This window comes from Phanerochaete carnosa (assembly GCF_000300595.1).
Source record: "Phanerochaete carnosa HHB-10118-sp unplaced genomic scaffold PHACAscaffold_6, whole genome shotgun sequence".
NCBI lineage: Eukaryota > Fungi > Basidiomycota > Agaricomycetes > Polyporales > Phanerochaetaceae > Phanerochaete > Phanerochaete carnosa.
This window is the reverse complement of record NW_006767633.1, coordinates 1966074-1991584: the sequence shown is the minus strand read 5'-3', so window position 1 is coordinate 1991584 and position 25511 is coordinate 1966074. Positions and strand designations below refer to the sequence as shown.

The window sequence follows — 25511 nt, the reverse complement described above, 5'->3', positions numbered from 1 at the left end:
CTTATGATGTCGATTGGTGCCTGGGCGTTGGGAATGGCCTGTCTTTCACTCTCGACGACGAACGATGGTCACCTGCCCCTAACCATCTAACTGACTGCTGTGCCTGCTCTTGCAAACGCCTTGCCTCCATCTTCTCTCGCTGGACTTGGTGCGGCATTATCACGTACGCTGTAACGCCTGGTATAAATCGATCGAACTTTACCGCACAGCATCTTCAGTGCACCACGCCCACCACCTCATAAGCTCTGCAGCATGCCTCAGAGTCCTGAACTGGCAGCCCCTCCGCCAATGTCAACAGCGATGGACTCTCGGGTACCATCACCCACAGAGCTCGAGCACGCCCTGAGGCGAGTGCGCTCCGAGAACGACCTGCCCGAGGATGTCGGCCTGACGGACATCCCGCGGCGGTCCCACCAGAGGCAGTCGATGCGTACGCACCGTCCGCATCTCTCAGAAGGTCACATTACGTCGCGCCTAGCGCTGCAGGAAGCAGAACGCGGAAGTACGTCGGGCGAGGCACAAACACCGCACGACCACATGCCGCGGCGGCCGACGCCCGTGCGGCTGCGCGACAATGCACCAAGGAGTCAGCAGGATATGCTAGAGATTTTACAGGGCTTCGAGAACCTGCCTGAGGATTTCCAGGCCGAACTCGAACGCGCGAGGGTGCAGGCAAGACAGCGGGAACGCCGCGTGCCGCCGGGTATACGCGGAAAAATACTGCTGTTCCTCGGCCATGTGGGCCCCGACGCGGAGGTTAGGAGCAAGCTGGTATCGTTTGTTTGGAGTCTGTCGTTCGGGCTAGCTCAAGTGCGCATCTCTGTGGGCCCCTGGCCCACGGTACATCTCCGTCTGATAGCTGATCACTATCAATCGCGCAGTTTGTTGTCATTGTGGCCCTGCTCGCATACTCTAGCAAGCATAAGAGTCCAACAAAACCTAGCGAAACCGAATGGCATGCGTGCGAACGTCCGCTGGGTGCATGGAATGCAGTTTGGATAGTCCGTAACTTCCTTGGATGCACACACTCGTATTGGACTTGGCGTGTCGAGTTGAAGCGATGTCTGCAGTGAGCATACAGTCTCGGTAATATCTGTCACGATTTGACTCTAGATTTCAGGGCGCGAAGTAGGAACTCAGATAGCAATGCAGAAAATGGCCGCCCGGCTCGGTCGGGGCGGCCGTCAGATTCCAACCGAAATTCGCAAAGAGATCGTACAAGCACTGGAAGCACTCGCTTGAATGATTCCGTTAGTAACAATGACGAGCAGCGACATCAGGTCCCCATTCTTCTCTCACGGTTCGTCGACAATCGTGTGTTCAGCTATTTTCGCTTAATTTCCTACATAGACTTGGAAATGTCACCGATATGCTTGGCATCGTATGGTTCCTTACGGCACATATTCTCGTCTACACGTCTATCAAGACGTGCCGCTTTTCAGCGCCCCATTTGTGGTGGCTAAGTTTCAGTATTCTCTGTATCCTCTACTTCATGATCCTCGAGGTATTCCTGGTCGGGCTGATCGTGTTCATCTTCTGGCCGGTAGCATATGTGAGTTTATCTCCTACATACCTATCTTCTTTTTGTAGCTGATTGTCCGAATAGCTGACATGGAACATCTTCCTCCTCTGCATTGGCCGACATCCTGTACAGCGAACGCCTGTCAGGCACGAGATTGGCAAGCTACCAAAGTCTACCGTCGATCAGATTCCGCTGGTCCTCTACATCCCGCCCCCTCACGAAGAGGCCCAGGGAAAAGAAAAGGACACTACGACACCATCGATCCCATACACTTATCCCCCAACTACTAAACCTCCTCTACAGAAGAAACGCCGTTTCGCCTTCCTCAGGCGGTCGAGGAAATCAAAGAAGAGTGAAAAAGAGGGCAAGTCTCCAGATCTCAGCAAAGACGACAAGGAGGGCGAACGCACCTGGGAAGATAATTGGGTGTCAGGGGATTATCCATTCGTCCGCCTAGAAGGAAATCGCGCCGCATGTGCGATTTGCCTCATGGACTTCGAGGAGCCTCAGAGAGCGGGCGGCGCCGCCAAGGCCGAACCGGGAGCTGCTGACGCAGGCGGAGATGCTTCGATGGTGCAGGTGGATGAGGTGACCCGTGACGACGCAAAACGCTTGAAACTTGAGGATGCCGGCGAGGGGCCACAACCGCTGAGGTTGCTGGGCTGTGGGCATGTCTTCCACGTGAGTATCCATGCTGTCTGTGTGCCGCGTGGAAATGCTCATGTTTGTGCTAGAAAACGTGCGTCGACCCGTGGCTCATCGATGTGTCTGGACGGTGTCCAGTCTGTCAACGGCCGGTTGAGATAGCGAAAGAAGGAAAGGGTTCTGGCTGATCCTCTTATGTGTATGTTGAAGGTACGGATAGCTCTGATTCATGACGCGTACTATCTTGTTCTTTTCACCTTTACGTCTTGTATCTCTGTAAATTCTACTATGAATCAATTCACAACTGCTCAGTTCGTCGTTGGATGGATACTTCATTCAGTTTTTGCGCTGGCGGAGGTAGCAGCATCAACGAAGGAGCTTAATGATTGCGATCCCCAGTCAGAGTTGAAGGTATGAGCTGGAAGCTCCCGGTGGCCCAGGGGCCGGACTGGACTTAGAACGCGAAGGGTGATATTCATAATCTCGTGTCATGACCGCTGCACTACAAAGCGGAGGGAATTATAGGACTCAACGACTGTCTACGGTAACCGGTTCGCCATTGTCTTCCCACGCCAGCACGCCGAATTGACTCAGAATCAAATCTTGCAAGCTCGTCCAGAGTGGCGAGCTGTCGTGCATTCATGAAATCATTCGCGAATAAGGCCAGCTGCTGCATAAAAACCTGGTATAGCGGTAGCGTGACAGTACGAAGCTCAAGTCTACAACGGCTCCAGATCCTACCTCCATTCAACTCACCAGTATTTTGCTGCCCACGTTTTCGCAGGGGCAGATGCGCTTTGCAGCTTTAAAATATAGAGCCGTCGACTGGTCCAAGTGCGTGTTTGATAGATGGGCTTGGCGCGTATTTTCACTTACACTGCAGGTGATACTGTATGCATCGTGGAGGGTGGTCATGAACCACTGAGGTGGCATCAATGGTCCGGGAAGCGCAGATATCATAGCTTGTGATGTACCTGCGCTATAAGTCATCCAGACACCTCCAGCCATGGAGCATGGAACAGCTGATGGCACTTCTGAACCCCTTGTGGCAGAATTCATCGGACCAATAATGGTCGGCTATGAACAACCGCCGCTCCCGCTCGTGCGTAGCCTTTCTTTCTTCAATATTTGGCAGCTGCTAACCTTCGGTCTGGGCATAACGTTGCTGAACCTACAGGCTGACATCCGTGAGAAATGCTTAATCGTTACCATGCAAAGCCGGCAACGAATATACCGGCTGCTACTTTCGTGCGACAGATACGCCGTATGACTAATTTCGTCTCACCTTATTGACGCTCAAAGCCGGTTGAGCAGGAGCCGTTCGGTTCGAGTGGGACCTCTGGGTCTTTCTGGAAAGAGTTTTTTATAGTTTGAGACGGCATGGCTGGTTTCCAAGCTCACGCGTCACGTACGTGGTAACAACCGTGGGCCTTTCCTACTGCCTTGTCGCTGCCCGGAGAGACGTTCCCGTAGCTAGATGCAGAGGAATTAGCAGGTAGGCTACAGTCCCGCTCTGACACACTTAGTGCATGCCACTGTCGCAGACCGTACCGTCGCTCGCGGCTCAATAGACTTTCGTATTTGCTATAGCAATGGTCCCCGCACTGTGCACGAATAGTCTCCTGATCAGTACCTCCAGTAGAAATGGAAAGTACTGTGGTGAAGTCGAGCCGTCTGTGCCCAGCAAAGTCCGAGTCAGTGATGCTCTGCGACACCTCCGTCAAATTAAGTGGTACTACTCACCAGCTGCCCTATCCAAAACGAGTTATCAAGCCATCAGCCGGGCGGGTAGAAGAGAAGCGCGAGGGAAATTACAATGTTAACCGAGGACATGAGCTGTGTGAAGATGTAAGGATAGACGGTGAAGTAGTAAGAGAGTATCACCGCTAAGCAGCTTGTTCAACTGTTGTTGTTTATTTGGCCAGGGGCTTTGTGGCGCTCTCACGCGAAACCACCCGCGGTCTCTTAGGGTCCCGTGTTTATTCGACGCACACATGCGCATTTGGACACGAGTATTAAGGCCCGTCCAATGGAAAACCTATACAAACTAGAAGCTACATGAAAATTTACAGGAGATCTGTGGCTGAGCTTGGATATACTTATCATGATACAGTCTACAAAAGCGAATGTATGAACGCGAGATTCCAAGTCCGATATGTGAAACTATGCATATGAGAGTCCATAGGTATGTGAGTGCAGGTCTAAATAATCCCGCCAAGTAGTGTGGCGACAACACCAGACAGGACCGTAAGAAGCCATCTGGTTGCTTGGCCGATGGAAAGCGAAGCGGCAGCATTGGTCGAACCTGTGAGGTTCGATGCCGCAGAACTGCCCCACAGCTGTATATTGCGAAAGTAGGTATGAGTCGTCATGGGGGTAGCCCAGGAAGAATCGTTTCCGCCGAAGAAGGTACTAAATCATGTCAGCCGTGCCAAATGCCACGTGCACCACTCAGAGATACTTACGAGAAGTATAGTCCACCAATGTCGATGTCATCATTTGTACGGAGCTGGAGCCCTTGTTGATCAACGGCCTGAACATTATTGTAGCTGCGACATATTAAATTGGCGGCAGAAATCACGGGGAGTTCAGGCTTACTAGAGGACAACCTGACCGTTAGATCCGTCCAGAGGGTCGTTCAGGCGCACAAGCATTGTGACGAGATTCCATCTGGTACCGAACGTCAGGAAATAGCAAGAATGGCTCCGAGGAACGCGCGACATACTGGCCGGCAGCAAAACTATATGAACCGCGATCGATACTCGTACCGAAGCCGTCCTGGTTGCACAAGACATTAGAGTCAGAGCAGAGAGCGTTGTTCTCGATTATGTACGCGTAGACTGCAGATAGTCAACACCGACGCAGAAAACGCAGAAAACGAGTGCTGTGCTCACCCTCTCCTTCTCCGCTCTTACGCCACATCAGACGAGAGCTGAAACAGTTGGACCCGTTGGCTGCCGTACCACCCGAACACCCGTCCGGGTCAAGTCCGCCTCGCAATCCGGGCAGCTTTCCACCCATGACCCAGTTAAAGCCGGCGTCGAATGCAACTTCATATGTTACCAGCATTGAATTGAATGTCGAGCCATCTGTTGTGTTCCAGAGGGAGTATAGCTGCGCGCCGCCTGTGTCGTGAGAAAAGCTGCCTTCCGGGTAAGTTACCTCAAGGACAGGTCCAGATGAGCCGCTGGAGCCAGGCACTGGGTTGTTCGGGAACGGATCTTGAACGAACGCGACATCGCTTGCCCCGTTCTGAATGCGGCCTTTGCTGAGAGACCAGCCGTCGACGATGAACGATTGCGCATCGTTGTTGGAAAGTGTGGCGGTAGGGAAGGGTATACTGGTGCTGGTCGTGAGAGAGTACTGCGAGGCTAGATCGCTTGCCGACACAAGCTGAGCGGCGGCGAAGCCAGACTGGACCAGAAACGCGCAAAGGCTGACAGCGCCAAGGGAGAGCATGGTTAGAGGTGATTAGCGACAAGGGACCAGCCCTGTATTAATGCCTGTGCCTGTTGTGTCGGAGTGCCTGCTAAGAAGGCTCGAGGGCAGGAGACTGCAAGGCCGAAGTGGTCGTCCGTGGAGGATCAGGACACGGGCTGCAGAGACCGGAGTGGCCGCGCTGGGCCGCTTAAAGCGGAAGTGATGCGCCCTTTCCATCCGCATCGCTTTCATAAGGGCGCCGACTAAGGGCGCGCACGTAACGTTGTACCACCCGTCGTACACCATTTTGGCCCTTGCTCCTCTCACGCTAGACAGGCATAACGTAGTGCCCGTTCTTTCCCCCTCACCAACTCCCGACTATGCTCGGACGAAGCAGAGGCACCCGCGACAACGACGCCGAGAGTTCCACACGGCAACCCTTGCTGAGCGGTTCACAAGAGGATCTCCACGACACTTCGAATGGAGAGATTTTATTCACTACAGGAGATGATGAAGACGATGAAGATTATGTAGAGGCGTCCGCGCTGGATCACGTCGACTCCCCGCGGGACAAGCCCGGTCACAGTGTACGCTTCAATGAAGATGTACAAGTCATTGCGCCTCCTATGAGGTCCGTGATGGAGAGCAGGGAGACCGGTGCGTGAGTTGATTGTGCCTAGATAAAGCCGTCTCTACTAATACGTCTTGTTGGAAGAGTATGAGCTTGACAGTGACGACCTAGACGACGCCGCACTCGAACAGCTGCAAGCCGGGCGGGACAGACCCCGCAGGTCGAGGCGAAACAATGAGCAGTCGATGCCTCTTCTTGTTGGCCTGCTCGACTCAGCAACTGCAAGACGCAGCGTAGACGGCTCGCTACAGCTAGAACGCCGAACGGAGCGTGGGGAGGAGCTGTCAGACGAGAATATAGATCTTGAGGAACTTGCAGCCAAGCGCACAGCCGGCGGCGGGATGCTAGACTCGATAGCGAACATGGCGAACTCAATATTGGGTGCAGGTAATGCACTGCTTTTGCTCCGTCTCTGGTGCTTCGTACCACATAGCTCACTCAGTGTATCATAGGAATCATTGGTCAGTGGACAACTCATACTATGAATTTCGCCGCTTACCTTCCCTTTTACTCCAGGCCTACCATATGCTGTCAGACAAGCAGGATTTGTTACTGGCATAATCCTACTAGTGGTCCTGTCCGGAGTGACCGACTGGACGATACGCCTCATCGTCACAAATGCGAAGATGAGCGGACAGAGCTCATATATTGGGATCATGAATCATTGCTTTGGCTCGAGTGGTCGGGCAGCTGTGTCCTTCTTCCAGTTTGCTTTCGCGTTTGGAGGTGAGTAACTGAGGGTCTTGCCGCATATTTTACTAAAGTAATCCGTGGCATAGGGATGTGTGCTTTTGGCATCATCATAGGTCGGTGCTCTTATTTCGGCTGGCTCGGTCGTTGCTAAGTTTGGGATACGCAGGGGACACAATACCGCACGTTATTCGCTCTGTCTTTCCTCACCTCTACGCCGTACCTGTCCTTTCTCTGTTTACAAATCGCCAGTTCGTCATTGCTCTCTGCACGATCTGCGTCTCTTACCCGCTCTCGCTCTACCGTGACATCCACAAGCTTTCGCGTGCATCGGGCCTCGCACTAGTGGGCATGGTCATCATCGTCTCGTCTGTGCTCGTCGAGAGTGAGCACGTTCCGCCCGAGCTCCAGGGTGATCCGACGAAGCGCTTCACGATCATTGGTCCCGGGCTATTCCAGGCGATCGGTGTCATCAGCTTCGCATTCGTCTGCCACCATAATTCACTGCTCATCTATGGGAGCTTGCAGACGCCTACGCTCGATCGTTTCGCGAAAGTCACACACATATCGACGGCGATGTCGCTCGTCGCATGTTGTGTGCTCGCGATATCGGGCTATCTAGTGTTCACGGACAAGACGCAAGGGAACATCCTGAACAATTTTGCTGCAGTAAGTGAGGCATTGCGGATTTTTCGAACGTGAAGGCTTAATTTCTGTCTAGAACGACACGTTGATCAACGTCGCTCGCTTCTGTTTTGGCCTAAACATGTTCACGACCCTTCCGCTGGAACTGTTCGTGTGTCGAGAAGTCGTAGAACAATTTTTCTTCTCGCACGAGCCCTTCAGCATGCAGCGGCATGTCTTCTTCACCACCGTGATTCTCTTCTCTTCTATGACCCGTACGCCTCCCTTTGTCTCCCCCCTCGGCTCTTCACTGACATCCCTCAGTATCCCTCATGACATGCGACCTCGGCGTGATGCTCGAGATCACTGGCGGCGCCTCCGCCACCGCACTCGCGTTTATCTTCCCTTCGGCGTGCTACCTCAAGCTCGTTGACCAGAGCACGCCGTGGTACCACCACAGCAAGCTCGGGCCGATCGTATGCACCGCGTTCGGGCTCATAGTCATGTGCATCTCAATGTTCCTCGCGCTCGGCAAGGTATGGACGCCCGAGGGCGACGTCAAAATCTGCTCATAGCACGTTCAAGCGGGCCCAGATGGGGGCACCTCCTCATTGCTCAAAGAGGAGATAGAGGCGGATAGATACACAGCCGTATAATATGTGGACCATACACCGGACGGACTTGATGACTTGTATATCTAAGTGTATTTGGCCGGTCATGGCGCGACAAGCTCCCCGAGGCCCTTGACTGCGCTGAGGTCCTCGATGCGCACGCCTTTCGCCGTGCTCTCGCTCGCGGAGAGCGGTGACACGCTGAGCGCGGTCCAACCCTGCCAGAGCGCCTCTACGCGGCTCGAGGGCAACTGTTCCGCGGGGATGTCTACCGGGTCGAACACGAGTACCCAAATGGCGTCATAGCCTCCCGCTGGGGATTCGAGTCGGCGTGCTGTTCATGGCTGTAAGCAAGGGAGAGGACGCACCTCCGGGAACACCGCCGCCGATGACGCCCGCGACGGACGCGCAAGCGTTGAGCAGCTGTGTCTGCTCTGGAGGCTCGATCGGCACGCCGGCTTTGACGCCCATTTCGCGCATGTTTGCGCGGATTTCCTGGTACTGCGGATCAGCTCTGCAGATTTCCGGGTCGCTGGTGGGCGACAGACCTCAGATAGTCGGCGCGCCTCTGCCCAGGCCTCGATGATCTTGAGCTTGTCGTCCGGAATGCTGGGGTGCGCGAGCCACTGAGGAGTCGCGTTAGTGAGAAGAGATATAGCGACATGGGGGAGTGGGTGTACCTGTGCACTCTGCAGGCTGGCAAGGTATCGTACGACGACAACATACAATTCGGACTGTGTGGCGTGCAACTCTGAGAGCTGCAGGAGTGCTTTGCTCAACGCTTGGTTATGCGCATTCAGCGTCTCCCACAGCGCATCCGCTACATACACAGTGAGAAAGCGGCCAGAGAGATACAGGACATGGTCTGTACCTTCAGCGGAGCTCTCCTTCCGCCACTTCAGGACCTTTCCAACGAGTGACGGCGTGTCGCTACCTGCGTCGACGTCGGCGAGCATGAGGCGAGTATATGGGGGAAGCCTGAACGGCGCGACGCGATAGTCCCATGCCGGATTCGATGTTGAAAGGATGCGCGAGAGGGATTGTACCGATTCCTATGTTAACGCGTTAGTTCCGGGCTGTACATGAAATCGCGCGATAAGAGTAACATTTGCGTTGTACATGCGGAAGAGCCTTGGGAAGACTTACCAGATGGTTTTCCATGAGCGGCTGGATGACCTGCGGGTCGAAGCGTGTGTATATCTGGCTACCGAAGACGGCAGATGAGACATCGAAGCCGCTGCCGACCTTACCCTGTGCAAGGCAGTGAATGTACTGCGAAACGTTGTGTGCGAGCTTGCGGCCCTCGCTCGCGCTCTCGAGCCCGCCCTGAGACGTGAACGAGTCGCCGGCGATGATGCCGAGGTGCAGGAGCAGCGCAGAGACGAGCGAGGTGATGAGCGCGGCGGAGGAGCCCAGTCCGGTCTTGTGCACTTCGGGCAGTCTCACGCCAGTGTGCAGGAATGGCGGAAGTTGTGCGAGCGATGCAAGGGTCGCGGGGAGGTTCCTGCTTGCGAGCTGGAAACGAAGAATCAGCAATTACAATGACGGTCAGTTAAGGGAAACAGCGAGACTAGTACGGACTACAAGGGATCGCCGCGGGACCTTGTTGAAAAGCGTGGGTTTTCGACGACATTGCAACAACGCCCCGCGACGATACAACAGGTATGAGCCAGGAAACCTGGCGCCTAGGATGGCCCGATACGGACAAAAAGCAACTATACTGACCTGCGCTCGTTGTGAGTAGAAGTCATTGTCACCGGCTATGGTGACATCGAGCCCGGGGGAAAGCAGTTCTCTCAGCTCCTGCGGGCCTTTTGATTCCCATGCTAGTCGCAAGGTCTCCTGCAGAGCCAGCTGAACGAATTTATTCTTGGTCGATGTGACCGATCTGTAGCACGCGCACTGAGGTCTGCTCCAAGTCTCGTCCTCTGACGCACTCACTTATCAGCGGTCTGCTCAACGCGAACACCGGTCTGGTCGACGTGTGTGAGATAGATCCAGGTCGCGTCGACAAACTGGGGCGATCGGACACGGATCTGGATCGGGCCCTGGGCACGCGAGGCGTCTGCCGGCAGGGCGGCCACGACGGTGTAGAAGCGCGAGCTGGTAGCGACAACGACACCCGAGTACTTTGGATCGAGGACGAGGTAACCCCCGGCGAGCAGGACCTTGCCTGGCGATGAGACGACGGTAGTTGGAGGCATGAGTTTGACTCTAAATTGTGGTGCGAGGGACGCGGGCGCGACAAGCTTTAAACTTTCGCGATTTGCTGAGTCAGCAAGAGCTCGTATGGTGTCCCCTCGCGTCGGGAGTGCATGGACGCCATCGTGAGATGGAGCGAATTCCAACCGTGCTCATAGGCTGTCATATCTTTCCTAAGGAGACGTCGGACTGCGCGTTGTAGACAGGCTCTTGACAGTTGCGGTCCCTCAATCGCGAGGGGATCGGAACCGGCAACGCTCTCTAGATTAATACCGAACATGCTTCCCGTCGCGTCCGCGGACTCACACTAACAGGCACGACACGGCCGTACATGCATCCACCAAGAGCACCAAAGAATCTATGAGATGCTTTATTGCTGCCGACCGCTGACAAATACCAGAGCCACTTGCGCACGACAAGACATTTACCCTACAGTCCACCGCGCGCGAACCAGGCCTTTTGAGCACCACAAGCGGCATTCGTGCAGCCAGGACACCGGAGCCCCATTTGGATGCTCGTTGGCCCGATCCGACCTGCGGCGTAGTCTTGCAGGTGCGTCGAAGCCAGGTCCGCCAGCGCGCGGATAAAGACCGGCGAGTCGTTCAAGGCTTCCGCCCGTTCGACATGCATGCCAAGCTGCACAAATGGACGAGGTCAGATCGGCGTCGTGTGGACAAAGAAAACCTTAGCGGAATCGCCAACACACCTTTTTGCCTTCGTGCGCGTACTCCAGATCGAGCTCGAAAAGGGTTTCAATGTGGTCGCTTGTGAACGCAATAGGTATGAGCACAACATTCTTCCGTCCCAATCGCGCGAGGCCCTTTATCGCCTCTCCAGTCTGCATGCCCATCCATGCCGACGGGCCAACCTGGCTTTGCCACACCAGGCGGTGCGGATTCGAGTGCTTTAGGCGGTCCATGACAGCGTTCACGGATGCAGACACCTCTGGCACGTAAGGATCACCACGGTTGACGACAGACATGGGTAGCGAGTGCGCCGAGAAGAGAAGGACGACGTCCGAGCGTTCTTCCTCGGAGAACTTTGCGAGCGCACGCTCGATGTTCTGTGCCATGGCCTGTCCCACGGCACGCATTAGTACGGCGGCAACTCTATCCGACGTGCAAAGCGCGCACCTCAACAAAGCCTGGGTGGGTCCCCCAGCGATCAATCACGCTCCATTCGACGCCGTCCCCGATTTCTCCAGTCTTGCCCTTTCTGTACAGCTCGTTGAGACTGCTGCCCGTCGTGCTGCAGCTGTATTGAGGGTACTGGGTGAACGCCACGGCCCGCTTGACACCGTCTGCCTTCATTTCCCTCGCCGTCTGCTCCGTGAGAGGGTTCGCGTACCGAAACGCGACGTACGCCTTGTGCGGCGCGGTCTCTGGGTGGAGCTCGTCTAGCAGTGCTGCCATGCGCTCGCCCTGAAGACGAGTATACTTCAGGATCGGCGAGCCACCGCCAATGTCTTCATACTGCTTCTCAATCTGAGGCGTCCGACGGCGAGCAATGAGAGGTGCCAGAACCGACTGGAACGGCAGCGGAATTAAGTCGTTATCCGAGAAGAGGTTCTTCAAGAAGTCATGCGTCTCCGGAACCTAAGAATTACTAGAATTCAGCTGATGATGAACGCATACACTCGTGTAATACGCACCGTTGAGGGCCCACCCATGTTCAGCATGACAATGGCTGCAACTCACATCAGCTACCTCAAAGCGTGCGCTTTGAACATGACACACACCTGTGGGACTAGATACCAGTTAGACCACGTATCACATACGATATGAAAAGCTGCTTACGGCTTTCCTGCCGGAGGCGCATTGTTCAGAGTTGCAAGCGAACGCTGGAGGGTCCTCGCGACTGTGCTCGCGCGACGGATGCCCGACATTGCTTCGTACACTACGCGGGTCGTGGAGAAGGAGTACGTGGCTGCGAGAGAGGGGCTTTTGAGGGTGTAAGGGCGGGGGACATAGCCAAAACGTCGTGCGAAGGGCGTCCACGCTCCGGGGCCGGGAATAATGCCAAGCGCGCATTACTTACACGGCGGGCGTGGCTGGCTCGCGTGCTCTGCTTATCCCACTGTTGCCGACATACGGAAGCAAACAAGCAACGTCCGACGTGCCAAACGAGTTGCGTGCACCTTGTTCCTCGACTATCGTCTCCTGCCAGGCCGCGTCTCTGGGCTTCTGACCATGTCTGACTTGTATAGTTATCGATCAAAGCCCACCTCGTGCCCAAGCTAGACACAATAGCGTCCCTACCTTGTTTTCAACTTGCCATGACGCTTTGCCCCCGGCGCATTGAGCCCTCATGATTTTTAAACGAATGGGACGCTATGACCTCCCCGCAACGAACTTTGCATCGCGGATGAACCACTCAACGTACTCAAAGATAGTCAGTATCTACCTCCCCATACCTACCAGGTGTATACATCGAGGCTGACCTGCGGAACACATCGACAGCCCTCAGCCTACCTTAGAATGCCACACGGTATATAGTCAATGCCCTGTTCCCCTTACGCTTTGCTCAACAGACAGCATGTTTCCAGTTCTTGACCTCATACGCACACGAGAAATCAACCGCCTGCGCGGACACCCTTCCCCTACCGTCGCCTGGCATGCACTAGACAACGATACGATATCATTCCCCTTCTACGTAGTCTTCCTCATGGTTCTGTTCGTCCTGATAGTTCAGTTCGGTCGCCATGCACTTTTCGTGCCGCCCTTCCCCTCAATCCCGACATGGATCTCAAAGCGGCTCAGTGTCAGGCAACAGCCCGGAACCAAGACACATCCTTTACACACCACGCCGAATATACCACCAGCTATCCCCTCGGCACTGAAGTCGTTAACCTTCACGCTCACTCTACCCTCAGCACCCTCAATACCAGCGTGGATCGCGGATTGGTTCAAGGATCCCCTGACGAACAGGACGCATGTTACACGTTTCACACAGCTCAACGACAGATATCGCGTTTCCGTCGAAAAATTCGTAAAGATCTCGCATCGCTACAAGAGTCTGCAGGCCCAGCTCAAGGTAAGTCTCGACACTGGCTACGCTTCCCCTCCGCCTAAACAGAGCCCATTGTCCACAGGAACGTGATGAACGACTGCACCGGCAGGGCTCCGCCCTTCACGCTACGACTGCGCAGCTCGAGGGCTTCCAGACGCAAGTTGAACAGCTGCGCGAGGACAGCCGGAGACTGTGCGCCGCGAACGAGCGCCTACACGCAGAGCAGGCGTTGCTAGAGCAACGGACGCTCGACCAATTCTACGAGCACGCGCGCCAGCTGCACGAGCGTGAGCGTGAGCAGGAGGCCCTCGAGCGCGTGATCGATCTGCTCGAGCAGGACAAGGCGGCGTCTCAGGTAGGCGGGTTCTTTTGATATCTGTAGGCGACGTGTGTTGAACGAGCGCAGGGCACACTCCAGGAGATGTCTGCCTCAAATGAGGCCCTGATGGACAGGGTTGCTGAGCTTGAGCACGAGCTGACACACCAACATGAAACGAGTTTCCACGCGGAGTCGGCGCTCGAAGAGGCCGTCAAGTGCAACGAGTCCTTACTTCAGGAGCTCCACGATACACAGGTTATTCAGGGCCGGCGGGAAGACGTCGTCAGCGAGCAATTAGCCGCTGTCGAAGCAGACTGCCGTACTGCACTCGAGAATGCCTGCAAGGAGAATGATGCACTGCGGAAGCAGCTCGCGCACCAGCAGGCGCAGCACGCGAGGGAGCGTGACCAGTGGGGTGCAAGGCTTGAGGCTCTTGAGGAGAAGCACCACGCCGCGATGGAAGAGGCCCGCAAGGAGAACCTAGCCCTAAGGGATGAGATGGCAAAGCGGGAGCAGGAGCACCTCGCCCAGCATGAGCTACTCACGGAGAAACTCGCACTTGCAAAGGCGGACAAGAGAGACGCGAAGGTGAGTACCCGCGCGAACGATACGTGATTACGTGGTTTGACGCGCTTCCAGGCCAAATTGCGCAGGGTTCGGGAAGAGGTTCGACTCAAGGCTTCTGACATTGCCCGGCTCGAGTCCCGGGCGGCCCAGTACGAACACCTCTATGAACAGCAATGCGACAGCTTCCAGCAGGACCTCCACTTTGTGCACGTCGAGACATCTTATCAACGCAACATGTACGAGGATAAGCTCGGCTCTGTGCAGGCCGAATCCGCCGCGCTCCACAAGCAGCTCGCGGACTGCGTCAAGCGCTACGAGGAGCAGTCTGCACGGCTACGGGCGGCACAGGTCGGGCTCCGCGACGCGTCGCATATGCACCACCAGCTCGAACTCAAGCTCAAAGCGGCTGCCGCAGAGAAGGAGGTTGCGGCCGACCTCGAGAACTTGCTAAGCGACGCGCTGAAACGCGAGCAGGACAAATTCGAGACGCTCGAGATCAGCTTCGACGTCCTCGAAGGCGCGTATAGCTTCCTCGCGCGCGAGCTCGTCCGCACGGAACACGCGCTCGAAGACGCCCTCCAGATACAACAACAGCTCCGCGAGCGTGTCGCACCCCTGTACGACGAGCCCGAGAGCGTGTATCCCGGCGAAGATCTCCCAGAGCAAGAGCACTCCAGTCAAGAATACACCAGTCGGGCCTACGTCTCGGGGCAACGTGCGGAGAGCGAGTCGCCGATGTTGGGCTCAATCTACTCAGATGGCGACGCGAGCTCCTGGCCCGCAACGCCTGGGCTCGTGCGCAGTGCCCGCAACTCCACGACACCCTGCTCGATGTACTCGGACGGCGATGCCAGCCCGTGGCCTGCAACGCCGGGTCTCACGCGCAGCATGCACAGCACAGGAACGTCCATAACGTCTGTTTCGTCCCCGGTCGTGACAACGCCGCCCCTCCCGCCGCTCATGCTCGAACCACTGCCGTCCTCGGACAGCGGTCTCGCGAAGCACCTCCCGCCAGCGGACAGCGACGACTTCTTTGGGCCGATCTGGACCGTGGACGCGATGCACCACATCTCTCAGTAGTCCTGCCGCTATCTCCCGTCGGCTTCAGGTGTAGCGCTGAGGCGCAACTGCTGCGTCACATCCTGGTAGCGCACTAGTCACCAGTCACGCCTCTCTGGTACCATTGGGCATGTCCAGGAGGTGCGTGACGAGAGCATCAAGCAGCCTACTTACTAGCATACGTAATGTAGCATTATAATTTAGCTGCAACATTGTACTTATCTACACGGTTCAAGTAGTGTATTAAGCGCGATGTATTCCTGTCTTGCAAAGTTTGCGTTTTTATTAGACATACTTATCTCTATGGATATTCACTGCTTTGCAGAACCCACACTACTTTCAGCTGCAAATTTTATTTCCAAACAGCGATAAACCGTCACTTGTCACCAAGTTTCCAGAAACCTATCATCTGCCTGATGTCAATGTTTCCACTGACACCACTTTAAGACCAGGAATGCCGTTTTCACCAGCTTCCACTGCGTATTTTGAGCCACGGCAGACTCAAAAGGACCTCGGAGATGCTGAAGATCCGATCAGTAAGCTCCCTGCATCTCTTACTCTGAATGGCTTCACTGAGAAGCGCAGTCCAAGACTCGGAATCACCAACATTGATACCGCCATATACATGCGCTACTTCGACGCTCCTATCAACGAAATCCTGGACAGTGATGAAAGAGGATAGTATCGGAAAGCGAGAGCCGGCTCTCCCGGCATGTGCTGCTGTCGCGTTCTGAGAAGCGTTTTTCGATGCAGCATATAACGTCGAGCGACCCAATGGTCGAGCCCGGGTTCGACCCGCACTACTTTGAGCACGAAGTAGGTACGCTGCGCCTTCTCGTCTGCTGTACAACTGATGGACTGATTCCCGCCGCAGACCTCGACGTGCTTGTGGAGACCGCCAAGTTCTCACGCAGCATCGTGCAGCACGCGCCGCTGAGGGACATGATCGCGAGGGAGGTCGTGCCGGGGCCGGACGTACAAACCGACGAGCAGCTGAAGTGTATGCCCCATACCCTTTTCCTGCGTCTTTATGATGTTGACTGGGAAGCACAGCGTTCGTGAAAAATACGTACTCGACGACATGGCACACGTGTGGCACCTGCTCGATGATGCCGCGCGATAAGGGCGGCGTAGTCGGCCATGACCTCAAAGTGTACGGAACGAACAACCTCAGGGTCGTCGACTTGTCGGTTGCCCCGCTGCACATTGCTGCACATGTACAGGGTGGGTGGGGTGAGCTATCTCCGCGAGCCTGTACTGACTAGTGTGCCACGCAGCTACTGTGTGTGCAATAGCTGAGCAAGGTAAGTTGTTGTTGTGGTGGTGATGTGGCACTCGGCTGCTGACTGTGCTTTGCAGCGGCGGACATTATCAAGGGCACATTCCAGCCTTAGATACTTGACGATGTATGAGGGACTGTTCCTTAACGCATAGCATGCCGTCAATTCCTTTCTCCGTTTTCTGCCCACTCGCACACCCGAAGGAGATCGACATGGAGAGTACTTGGTACCACTAGTTTTCGCAGGTGTGCCACATGCAGCAAGGTAATTGAAGCGACACTGCTGCACAAGTCTGTATTTACTACCTTACTGTGAGATCAAGGGACGAATTACCATCCACCTGCAGTCTCAGAGAGCTGTGCGTGTATAGCTGTTTACTGGACAAATACTCAATCGGCCGTGCATCCTTGAGAGTTTTTGAAGCTAGCGCCCAACTTAAGTTTCTGAAGTTTCGTGACCATTTCGTTACGTAAGCAATTATCTGATAATTTACCAGTAATTCTGGATTGCTGTCTCGCGAGTTGACTTTGACCTTCACTTGGATTGCTTTACTTCGCCGTCCTTCACGCTTGTTCTCACCCACGCACGTCAGCACCATGTCTAATGAAACTGACATATCTGTTCGAATTCGTGACCTCAAGAAGGATAGGGTCAACTTTGTGCTTGAGAACGTGGACATGGCGTACGTGATGCTTCATATTCGTGACTCTGGCCATCTCATTTGCATGCCTTCGTACCAGACTTGCAAACTCCTTCAGACGTATCATGATGGCAGATATCCCAACAGTCGGTTTGTCTCGTTCCTTTGTCTACTCGACGCTTTTAATGCGACTTTATTTCAGCCATTGACATTGTGGAAATCGACTCGAATACTAGTGTACTTCCCGATGAATTCATTTCACATCGTCTGGGCATGATCCCATTAGTGAGCACAAATTGCGATGAGGCGATGCGGTACACAAGAGTGAGCAGTGCTCGGTCGTACCGCTCAAACCATCTCACATCTGCCAGGAATGCACATGCGAATCTTTCTGCCAATTCTGCGCAGTCGTCCTTCAGCTGAATATACGATGTGAGACCGCTGGTGAACATCTAGACGTCACAAGCAACCACCTTGAGTTTGTCAACCTCAGTAACAACTACGACGACCCGGGAGAGGAGATCTCAAAACGTCCCGAAAACTTCGGTTATCCAGTGGGAAAGAGTACGCTTATTTACTGTCATGTTGGTACTACTGGTTGACAAGGTGGTTGTAGATGACCCGAATGTACCACCGGTGCTCATTGCGAGGATAGGAAAGGGTCAGGAGATCCGCGCTCGCTGCATAGCGAAGAAGGCAAGTTTACCTCATAACTTGGACCCTTCACCTGTTTCCAAATATTCGGACAGGGTATCGCGAAAGAACATGCGAAGTGGTCGCCATGCTCAGCGGTAGCGTATGAATACGACCCACATAACAAGCTCCGGCATACATCCTACTGGTTCGAGTCGGACCCGAAGGAGTGGCCACTGAGTGAGAATGCGAAGGAGGAAGATCCGCCGCGGGAAGACGAGCCCTTTGACTACATGGCAAAGGCGAATAAGTTCTACATGGAGGTCGAGACAGACGGCAGCATGACTCCCAAGGATGTCGTTTTGAAGGTTTGACTTAGTTTCTGTATCTCATCCCGTTCTCTAGCTCACGCGGCGGACGCTAGGGCCTGGGCTTGCTACAAACTAAGATTGCGACCCTTTCTCTCAGCATCAACAAAGAACAAGAGGCAGCAGTCCAGGGTGGCGATCACGCTGTTGGTCAGGCCCCTGGGCCTCCGCCAGACGCTGCGGGTCCGAGTGCAGCCACCCAATGGGCCCGTCCACCGGGCGGCAACACATGGAGTCCTCCGCGAGCACAGCCAGGGAGCAGCTGGAGTCCTGGCGGCGCGCGAAGTGCTCAATGGGGGAACAATGCCAGCCCGACAAGCGGCGGAACATGGGGCGGCGCGTCACCTGGCGCTGGCGCTGCTGGAAACTGGGGTACGACGAACGCGGCGGGCACTAGTTGGGGCAATGCATCGCCTGCACAAAATGCGGGGTGGGGGAGCCCGACACAGCAGGCCCAAGGGTGGAATGTGTAAGGATGCTTCCCTTTACCCTCCATTGCTATCGTTGTGCGTGTATCTTAGGAGCTCGGCTCGGTAATATGTTGCATGTATTGCAAGACAATATCTTGTACAAATGAACAAAACGCAGATCAAGCAAGGAAGTACGAGAGCCAACAAGCTATGCTGGTGGTAGAGGTGACCGGTCTCGCTGAGGAGTCGCCAGCTCGAACTCTTCGAAGCCAGAGGGCCGTAGTGCTGTGGGCACCCCAGGCGTTGGGAAAGGCGTGGTTCTCGGCTGCAAGTCGCTCGGTGTTTGAATCTGTCGAGAATCTCTTATATCAAGCTCGTTTCGTCCACCAAAAACCTTCTCAGTGTCGTCAACTGCGGATGACATTCAGTATTGAACTTACGAAGAGGAGAAAAAATACACTTACGCATGACAGCATCTTGGTCAGCAAATGTGAAGGTCTGCGAGATGGACTGTTGCTGTGTTTCCTGGTGCTGTTTCATCTTCTCTTCATGCCGGACGTCCTCCCATGGCACCATTGTGACGGGTGTCGGCGGCTTCTTCGCGCCTGGGTCACCATTGGGACCGAAGATGTGGGCTCTCGCGAGGGAGATCTTGAGATTGTAGATCCACTTATTCCGCCGTTGCGCTTAGGGACCGTGAGCCGACAAACGTTGTGAGCTAGAGTGCGCGTACCTTTAAGTGCGCCATGCTGCCAGTTGCTCTTATACTTGATGTCAGCCTTCAGCGTAAGTTGCTTCTGTTCAGGAATGTCTACTCAGACAAACGTCAGACACAAATTGCATAGTCTGGAACGCTTCGAAAACGCACCAACGATAGCCACATCGAATGATGGCTGATAGTCACGCCTAGCATCCGTCACAAACTTCAGCATGAGCTCACGAAGTTGTTGAATCTGTTCGTATGATGTACTATATGCCTTAAGACCGGTAAGTAGAGAGTAGCCTCCAATTCCGCGGTGCTTCTTACCACGTCGAACGTAAATGACTCAGACATTTGGGGACTACGTCGCATATTCATGATTAGCTACAAAGTCGGACGCTATCAGTATGCATTATGGGACAATATGCCGCGAGGTGCTTACTTGAGGGCTGAGTGTAATGTTCGGAGCCTGGATAAGACAAGAGTTGTCGTCCAAGAAGATAGTGCTCAGGAGCCTGATCTCCTTGACGACGTAAGTGTCCTTTCCCACTTGAACGCGATCTCCGACATCGTACGGATGTTTCACGAAGAGAAAGATGATTGACGTAAGGACCTCCGACAAAGACGGTCCAATAAGCCAGCTCAAACCTCCAAGGAACTGTAAACACGTTGTATGGAAAGATAGAGGATCTAATGTACGTACCAAGAAAGAGTGTGCCTGCGCCTGTGATAAGAGTGACCAGCTGTGCTTCCAGGGCAACAGCAATGATTAAGATAGATACAACCACGTAAAGAGACATGAGGATGTTGTCCAGTCGACCGACGGCGCTATCCAAGTCCGTCATCGAGTGCTCGATGGACAGTTGCTCGCGATGGAACTCGAGACACGCCATCTCGAACTCATCTCGAGTAACATTACCGTTATCATCCCTGTCAAAAATTGCAAATGCGGCGTCGGCGTCGTCCAGAGTCGGGAAGAATTTCCGAATATCTTTCACATCGAAGTATTCGGAGCCGGGTTTAGCGAACGAGTAGAACAGTCGCCTAGCGAGCTACCGCATCGATTGAGCACAGTAGGTCTCGTGTCATATACCCGAAGCGCATACCAGACGAGAATTGTTTACTGATTCGAGAGCAATCTGCACTACTGCCTGGGGAGAGTTGGGCTGCAAGACCGAGCTCCCGGCAATCTCAGATGCAACAGCGCCCAGTGCAGTTGTAGTGGTGGTCGCAGCAACCTTCACACCCTTCAGGGCGTGCTTGAACAAACGCTTCGGGGCTATTGAAGGCTTCTTCTCGGGGTGACAGTCAGTGAGGGCATCGGAACGGCCAGGTGTATCATGAGAGTACCGATACAGAGTAGAGAGCACTTGTATAGCGAACTTCTGGTCCGCGATACGCTCTACAAACAATTGTTAGAGTCGAGCGCGCTGAGAGTAAGTCCAGTCTGTTGTACCTGCATAGGATCGTTCGTGGAATTTGCCCGCAATCCATTGAATTACAAATTTCTCGCCAAACAAAATGGCGGCGCACAAGAAGAAGGCGAAGAGAAGCTTAGCAAGGAGGTCCACAGCGTGTTGGTCAGATTGACTCGCGTCCTGCTCTTGCCTGGTATTGATGAGCGGCTGGAAGGCGATCCAGCATGCCAGAGTCCAGCTAGCAAAGGCGACGTATCTAGGTAAGAGTATTTCAGTGGGCCGCCTTTGGCAGTGGACTTGTGCAGTGTACCTGCGAAGGACTGCGATCCAGTCAATGTACTTTCTTGTTCCGACTGCGACCGTGCCGACGGTGTGACGGGCTAGTAGAGGGAGAATCATCCTTCATGAATGTCAATACATCTTGTCGAAGGCACGCAATGTTCGGGTGCTCACGATGCCGCCAGGGAAGCCCACCATCCTCCCCACACCACACTCAGCCAGATACTCCACCAGAGTAGCTTTACTCCCCACACTGTAGCTTCGGGGGCTACTGTGAAGCCGACGATACCTGGTATCCATAACAAACCTAGCACGAGCACGATAAACAGGAGCCGTCGCGTGACGACAGATACGTCCAGCAGGTAATTGTAGAACTTGGTGAACTGCGGACATAGGCTCGGTCAGCTAAAATGTAGGGAGCCGCCAACTCCGGTATGTGGACTGCAGGTAGAGATCGGCCGGAATCTGGCCTGCTGCATGCACTGCTGCGCACCTTGTTTTGTGGCACACCTGAGGCCATGTTCAAATACTGCGCCTCGCTCGCGTTACTCGGACCAAACTCATCGGACGAATGCTCAAGCTGGTTGCTGCCGGCAAATGCGTCCCAGCGACCGCTTCCATCACCGTAGGTGCCGTGGAGGTGGTCGTCCTTTTCAGGCACAGGCATCGTCTGGCCGCGGTGCCCATCCGGGTGCTCAGCGTCATAACCATGCAAAGGGCGTGAGACATTGTCGACAGGGTTTTCAAGGCGGATATGGCGGCTACGCCTGGAGTTTACGCTTGTGTAGGACTGGGAGTGCGATAGAAGCGGGGGATAGGTCGGGGGCGGAGGCGGCGATTGCGAGGGAGGATTTGAGCGTAAAGAGTCCAAGTCCGATGACCTGTAGTGTGAGTCAGATTCTGAGGGCCTGGGTACGGGCCCTTGGGGCAAAGATGGCGTAGTCATGTTCGCCTTCCGCGGCTGAGAGCAAAGAAAACGTTCGACGAAAGACTGGCAGATGAGGAAGGGAAAGCAAAGCAAGCGCAACTCCCATAGACGATATAGCAGAAACTAGTCTCGCTATATCTACCAGCATGGATGCCTCGGCCAAAGTACCGCAAGAATAAATTTTTACCCTCGGCCAAATCAAGAAGAGAATTCGCCGAATCAGTTCATGCTAAGTCCATCTCGATCAATGGATTACATGCATTGCAAAGCTAGCTAAAGGACACAAGGAGCATGACAACAAGACGGCAAAGACAGCGGCAACCTAAAGAATAGGGAGCAATCAGCAAACATGTTCGATGAAGACATTGTACAGAAGGTTCAGACATCCAAAGGAAGGTACTTTAGACCCTCATCGTGCCGACCCCCGCTTCCCGTCCAGCGCACCCAGAGGGCGGCCCACGCCTCACGCTGTGATTTTGGGTTCCACAGGTAAAGGGGGAATGTAGACGTTCCGCATTGGGGGAGTACTCCCGCTCGGGAGGGCTCTAGGGTGAAAACTGCGAATGTATGGCGATATTCATCATCGAAACACAGAAGGAACCTTAACTCACCTAGCCCAGACACAAAAGCTATCCGCAGAAAATGCCACACGACTCAATTATACATATTACCTGGTAGAAGAAGTTAGCGAGCGGCTCGGAAACACTGCTGGTAATTCAAGAGAGATCAGACGAAATGGCACTGGCAAGTACACTGTGCGCCTCGTAGGACGCTAGTCCGTTGCGAACGAACTACTCTTACTTCTCGGCATGGTCGTGTAGGACGGGGAAGAGAATGAAGTCATCATATCGAGAATGTGCAGAAAGGAGCACTCACCATTCGATAGAAAAATCTTGGGAGTGAGAAATGAAAAGTGGCGGAAGGACGAAGGCAAGAACAAAAATTTATAGGCGCACAATCGTCAATGCGCGTGACTGTGAGAGTATTTCCCAAAGCGTGGCAAGGTCACGCGCCCTTCAGCCATAAACGGCGAACGCCTCTCAGACGATTGCTACGGGAGTGTGTGGTCTGGCCGCTTTTTTCCCGTTTCCCTGGGACTTTAAGGACTTGTCTAAGGTGAGTCGAAGCGCACTCGATGTCCTTCAGTCAGAAAAGCGGCTCTGGAGCCTGAGGCCTGAGAGGCCTGAAGCTTGAAGGAGAAGTGCAGCAATCCGAAATGCTCGCCTCAGAAAGTACGCGTGCCCGCAGGTCCACGGGAGAACCCTTGCTTTCTCTTCGATGTCGTTTGCGAAGTCAGAAACACTTGAACCACGCAAAGTTACTGACGGTAAATTACTAAAGCAGAAGTAGTGAAAGGAGTGCCCTTGTGCATTCTACTATCTCTAGAATTATAGGACGTACACGTAGCGAATTGGGTAAATCATAAATAGGTGGGATATAAGCTGTCATCCAAAGGGTTGCCTGCGTCGCATAGAGCCAGGATCCGCTGTTGCGGTAGTAGGAAGCGTAGAAAATTCGTTTAAAGGTCCAGGGGTGACTACAGGGGTGGGAGAAGATGAATGATGCCGTCGCGGCTTGAAGATCAATACGAGAATAAGACCAAAGATGATAAGCAACAGCAAAAATATACATTTCCGTCGACCAGTGTTCTTCTGGTACCTGCCCAAATGAAGCGAGATGAGTCGATGATCGAACGATAAGAAGCAAGGGAATTGCCTCGAGGCACGATTATAGCACGGGGAGCGGGAACGAAGGACTCTTTGGTCCAGTTGCCGAATGACATCAAAGACATGGTACGTACCGAGTAGCTGTCTCCAGTTCCTTGACCGCCTCGGACATCTGGACAGCAGTCTGCTCGATATTGTACTCGACACTATCAAGTAGCGTGCCCTGGTCAATAACTAGCGCAGAAAGATCTTTGAATAGCTCGGCGAGGGAGGCGATGGACTTTGCGATCTCAGTCAGCTCCCTATCGCGCTGCCGCAGATCCATGTCAGGCGTGAGGAGGTCTTGTGCTAAGGTACTGTTGCGAGACTGTATTGTGACGCCATGAGCTGCCACCCTGAAAGGGAACCGCAGGTCACGGAACTGCCACTCACTGCGGACGCGGCCGCCATGTCTTCGTCAACGGCGGAAAGGCCTTCGGACCCACGCAGAGATATTGCGCCTGATGCAATGAGCAAGTCTTGATTCTTGATCGCATGACCTTGCAGCTCTGGTTAGGCAAAAAGTCAGCATCCCATCGATAGCCTGCTGAGTGGGGCGGGAGACCATAGGGTGAATCAACTGACTTTCCATGTAGACGCGTTGCTTCTTCCGAAACGTGACGCTCAGCTCTTGCACTTTGGCGGCAAGCCCGCGCTGCACGTTTCTAGATGCGAGATGCTGGTGTCGCGTCTGAGTGGGAGGGAAAGCGTGGTCTTGGGCGGCCCCAATTTGTTGAATAAGCGCATGGCATCGCCGGAAGTCCTACGAGACGAAGCACGTTCAGCGGCGTGTAGGGGACGCCGGCTGCCCGTGACAGACCTTGGTAATGTCCGTTGTTGCAGCTTCTATTTCCTTCTTTTCCGCAGAGCGATCTGCGAACCCTGGAAGGACGTGTTTCGCGTGCAGCTTGTCCAGAGCCGTGACTGAATTCTTGAATGAGTTGAATTCGACGCAATTCGCACCGTGCAGACAGAAGCGCATGAGACGCACTTTTCACCCTTGTTCCAGTAAGAATGGTCTCCACCTCACTCGCTATCTCGGCCCTGCGTAGGGGAGTAGGTGGTCAGCTGAGGGCTTATGAATAATATCAAGGGGACGTGCCACTGCGGTGGTAGGTCGGCATCTATGGAGATGTGCCCCGCGTCCGGTTGGATGAGTCTGTCTTCCTCGTCCTCGTCCGTGGCGTCATCGTATTGTGGAATCGTGCGTGAACGACGGAAACGAGAGGAACTGGCGCGGGAGTCCCTGTATGAGAGAAAAAGTAGTGTCCGCGAGCGAGTGGCCGGTGTTGTGGTGGACGAAGCCATCGCTCATGGTCGTCGCGAGCAGCGCCCGCAGCGGCGGTACTGCAGACTCGTACGCAGTCGCCGGGCGGAGTCTCAAAGCGCTCTCGGACCGAAGTAGCTTGGTTGGCGTCTAATTACACGTGTGCAGCGCTCCGCTTCCGTCTCAAGGACCTTAAGGTTTAGTATCCGAGTTCCGTCGCCTCTGCCCACACCAACAACCGCAGAAAACGTTTGTGCATGGTCCGGTCGCCACCCAAGCACAGATGTCGGGTCACAGCTCACCGCGTCCGCTCGTGGGCAGTGCAAGAACCACCAGTCGTCTTCGCGAATACTCAAACGTGAGTGCCGAAGGCCAGGAGGAGGCCCGGAGCTTTCGATCCGTTTCTTTCTTCAGACCGAGTCCGAGGCCGCAGACAGGCGGTTCATTTCGCTTCTGCTTGTTTCTTCCGGTCAACTACCACCTCGTGTGCGGTCGCCTGCACCTCAGATCATTGACTGTCAACACTGTTCTCCCTTGCTCGTGGCTCCGCTATCGTTTGCGATCGCCCTAATCGCGGATCCGT

At 54.4% G+C, this 25511-nt stretch overlaps 9 protein-coding genes across 9 annotated transcripts; 5 read left to right on the top strand and 4 right to left on the bottom strand.

The window, feature by feature from the left end:
* Positions 1 to 144: 144 nt before the first annotated feature.
* On the top strand, positions 145 to 2472 carry PHACADRAFT_258332 (uncharacterized protein). The gene is made up of 6 exons (XM_007397100.1): positions 145 to 810; positions 882 to 1069; positions 1121 to 1300; positions 1351 to 1552; positions 1607 to 2203; positions 2257 to 2472. Exons 1-6 carry the CDS (start codon positions 253 to 255, stop codon positions 2353 to 2355), a joined length of 1824 nt encoding a protein of 607 aa, XP_007397162.1. The 5' UTR covers positions 145 to 252; the 3' UTR covers positions 2356 to 2472.
* Positions 2473 to 4109: 1637 nt separating this feature from the next.
* On the bottom strand, positions 4110 to 5755 carry PHACADRAFT_146440 (polysaccharide lyase family 14 protein). Its single transcript, XM_007397099.1, has 5 exons — positions 5062 to 5755; positions 4893 to 5007; positions 4766 to 4837; positions 4633 to 4716; positions 4110 to 4579 (listed from the first exon to the last, which is right to left on the bottom strand). Exons 1-5 carry the CDS (start codon positions 5624 to 5626, stop codon positions 4369 to 4371), a joined length of 1047 nt encoding a protein of 348 aa, XP_007397161.1. The 5' UTR covers positions 5627 to 5755; the 3' UTR covers positions 4110 to 4368.
* Positions 5756 to 6271: 516 nt separating this feature from the next.
* PHACADRAFT_146436 (uncharacterized protein) lies at positions 6272 to 9839 on the top strand. The gene is made up of 6 exons (XM_007397098.1): positions 6272 to 6626; positions 6735 to 6944; positions 6998 to 7024; positions 7078 to 7577; positions 7630 to 7807; positions 7857 to 9839. The coding sequence occupies exons 1-6, from the start codon at positions 6404 to 6406 to the stop codon at positions 8105 to 8107; spliced, it is 1389 nt and encodes a 462-aa protein (XP_007397160.1). The 5' UTR covers positions 6272 to 6403; the 3' UTR covers positions 8108 to 9839.
* An 860-nt stretch (positions 9840 to 10699) lies between these two features.
* Positions 10700 to 12247, bottom strand: PHACADRAFT_258323 (uncharacterized protein). The gene is made up of 6 exons (XM_007397097.1): positions 12142 to 12247; positions 12087 to 12091; positions 11997 to 12034; positions 11479 to 11940; positions 11052 to 11420; positions 10700 to 10981 (listed from the first exon to the last, which is right to left on the bottom strand). Exons 1-6 carry the CDS (start codon positions 12228 to 12230, stop codon positions 10775 to 10777), a joined length of 1170 nt encoding a protein of 389 aa, XP_007397159.1. The 5' UTR covers positions 12231 to 12247; the 3' UTR covers positions 10700 to 10774.
* Positions 12248 to 12791: 544 nt separating this feature from the next.
* PHACADRAFT_185387 (uncharacterized protein) lies at positions 12792 to 15847 on the top strand. Its single transcript, XM_007397096.1, has 4 exons — positions 12792 to 13378; positions 13437 to 13709; positions 13761 to 14261; positions 14313 to 15847. The coding sequence occupies exons 1-4, from the start codon at positions 12881 to 12883 to the stop codon at positions 15318 to 15320; spliced, it is 2280 nt and encodes a 759-aa protein (XP_007397158.1). The 5' UTR covers positions 12792 to 12880; the 3' UTR covers positions 15321 to 15847.
* Positions 15848 to 15891: 44 nt separating this feature from the next.
* Positions 15892 to 16977, top strand: PHACADRAFT_146426 (uncharacterized protein). Its single transcript, XM_007397095.1, has 3 exons — positions 15892 to 16119; positions 16174 to 16299; positions 16353 to 16977. The coding sequence occupies exons 1-3, from the start codon at positions 16047 to 16049 to the stop codon at positions 16562 to 16564; spliced, it is 411 nt and encodes a 136-aa protein (XP_007397157.1). The 5' UTR covers positions 15892 to 16046; the 3' UTR covers positions 16565 to 16977.
* Positions 16978 to 17153: 176 nt separating this feature from the next.
* PHACADRAFT_258319 (uncharacterized protein) lies at positions 17154 to 18774 on the top strand. Its single transcript, XM_007397094.1, has 7 exons — positions 17154 to 17261; positions 17320 to 17369; positions 17422 to 17543; positions 17591 to 17783; positions 17836 to 17915; positions 17969 to 18220; positions 18277 to 18774. Exons 1-7 carry the CDS (start codon positions 17176 to 17178, stop codon positions 18691 to 18693), a joined length of 1200 nt encoding a protein of 399 aa, XP_007397156.1. The 5' UTR covers positions 17154 to 17175; the 3' UTR covers positions 18694 to 18774.
* PHACADRAFT_258317 (uncharacterized protein) lies at positions 18756 to 21818 on the bottom strand. The gene is made up of 12 exons (XM_007397093.1): positions 21521 to 21818; positions 21202 to 21410; positions 21059 to 21148; positions 20787 to 21004; positions 20437 to 20732; positions 20034 to 20382; positions 19773 to 19978; positions 19658 to 19714; positions 19499 to 19607; positions 19364 to 19441; positions 19095 to 19316; positions 18756 to 19041 (listed from the first exon to the last, which is right to left on the bottom strand). Exons 1-12 carry the CDS (start codon positions 21692 to 21694, stop codon positions 18839 to 18841), a joined length of 2211 nt encoding a protein of 736 aa, XP_007397155.1. The 5' UTR covers positions 21695 to 21818; the 3' UTR covers positions 18756 to 18838.
* Positions 21819 to 22976: 1158 nt separating this feature from the next.
* PHACADRAFT_174963 (uncharacterized protein) lies at positions 22977 to 24971 on the bottom strand (the record flags this gene model as incomplete). The annotated part of the gene is made up of 8 exons (XM_007397092.1): positions 22977 to 23441; positions 23494 to 23614; positions 23757 to 23989; positions 24055 to 24170; positions 24247 to 24424; positions 24482 to 24585; positions 24653 to 24705; positions 24764 to 24971. Coding segments are annotated over 8 exons (1079 nt in total), but the record flags the coding sequence as incomplete, so codon positions are not given.
* Between the last annotated feature and the right edge of the window lie 540 nt (positions 24972 to 25511).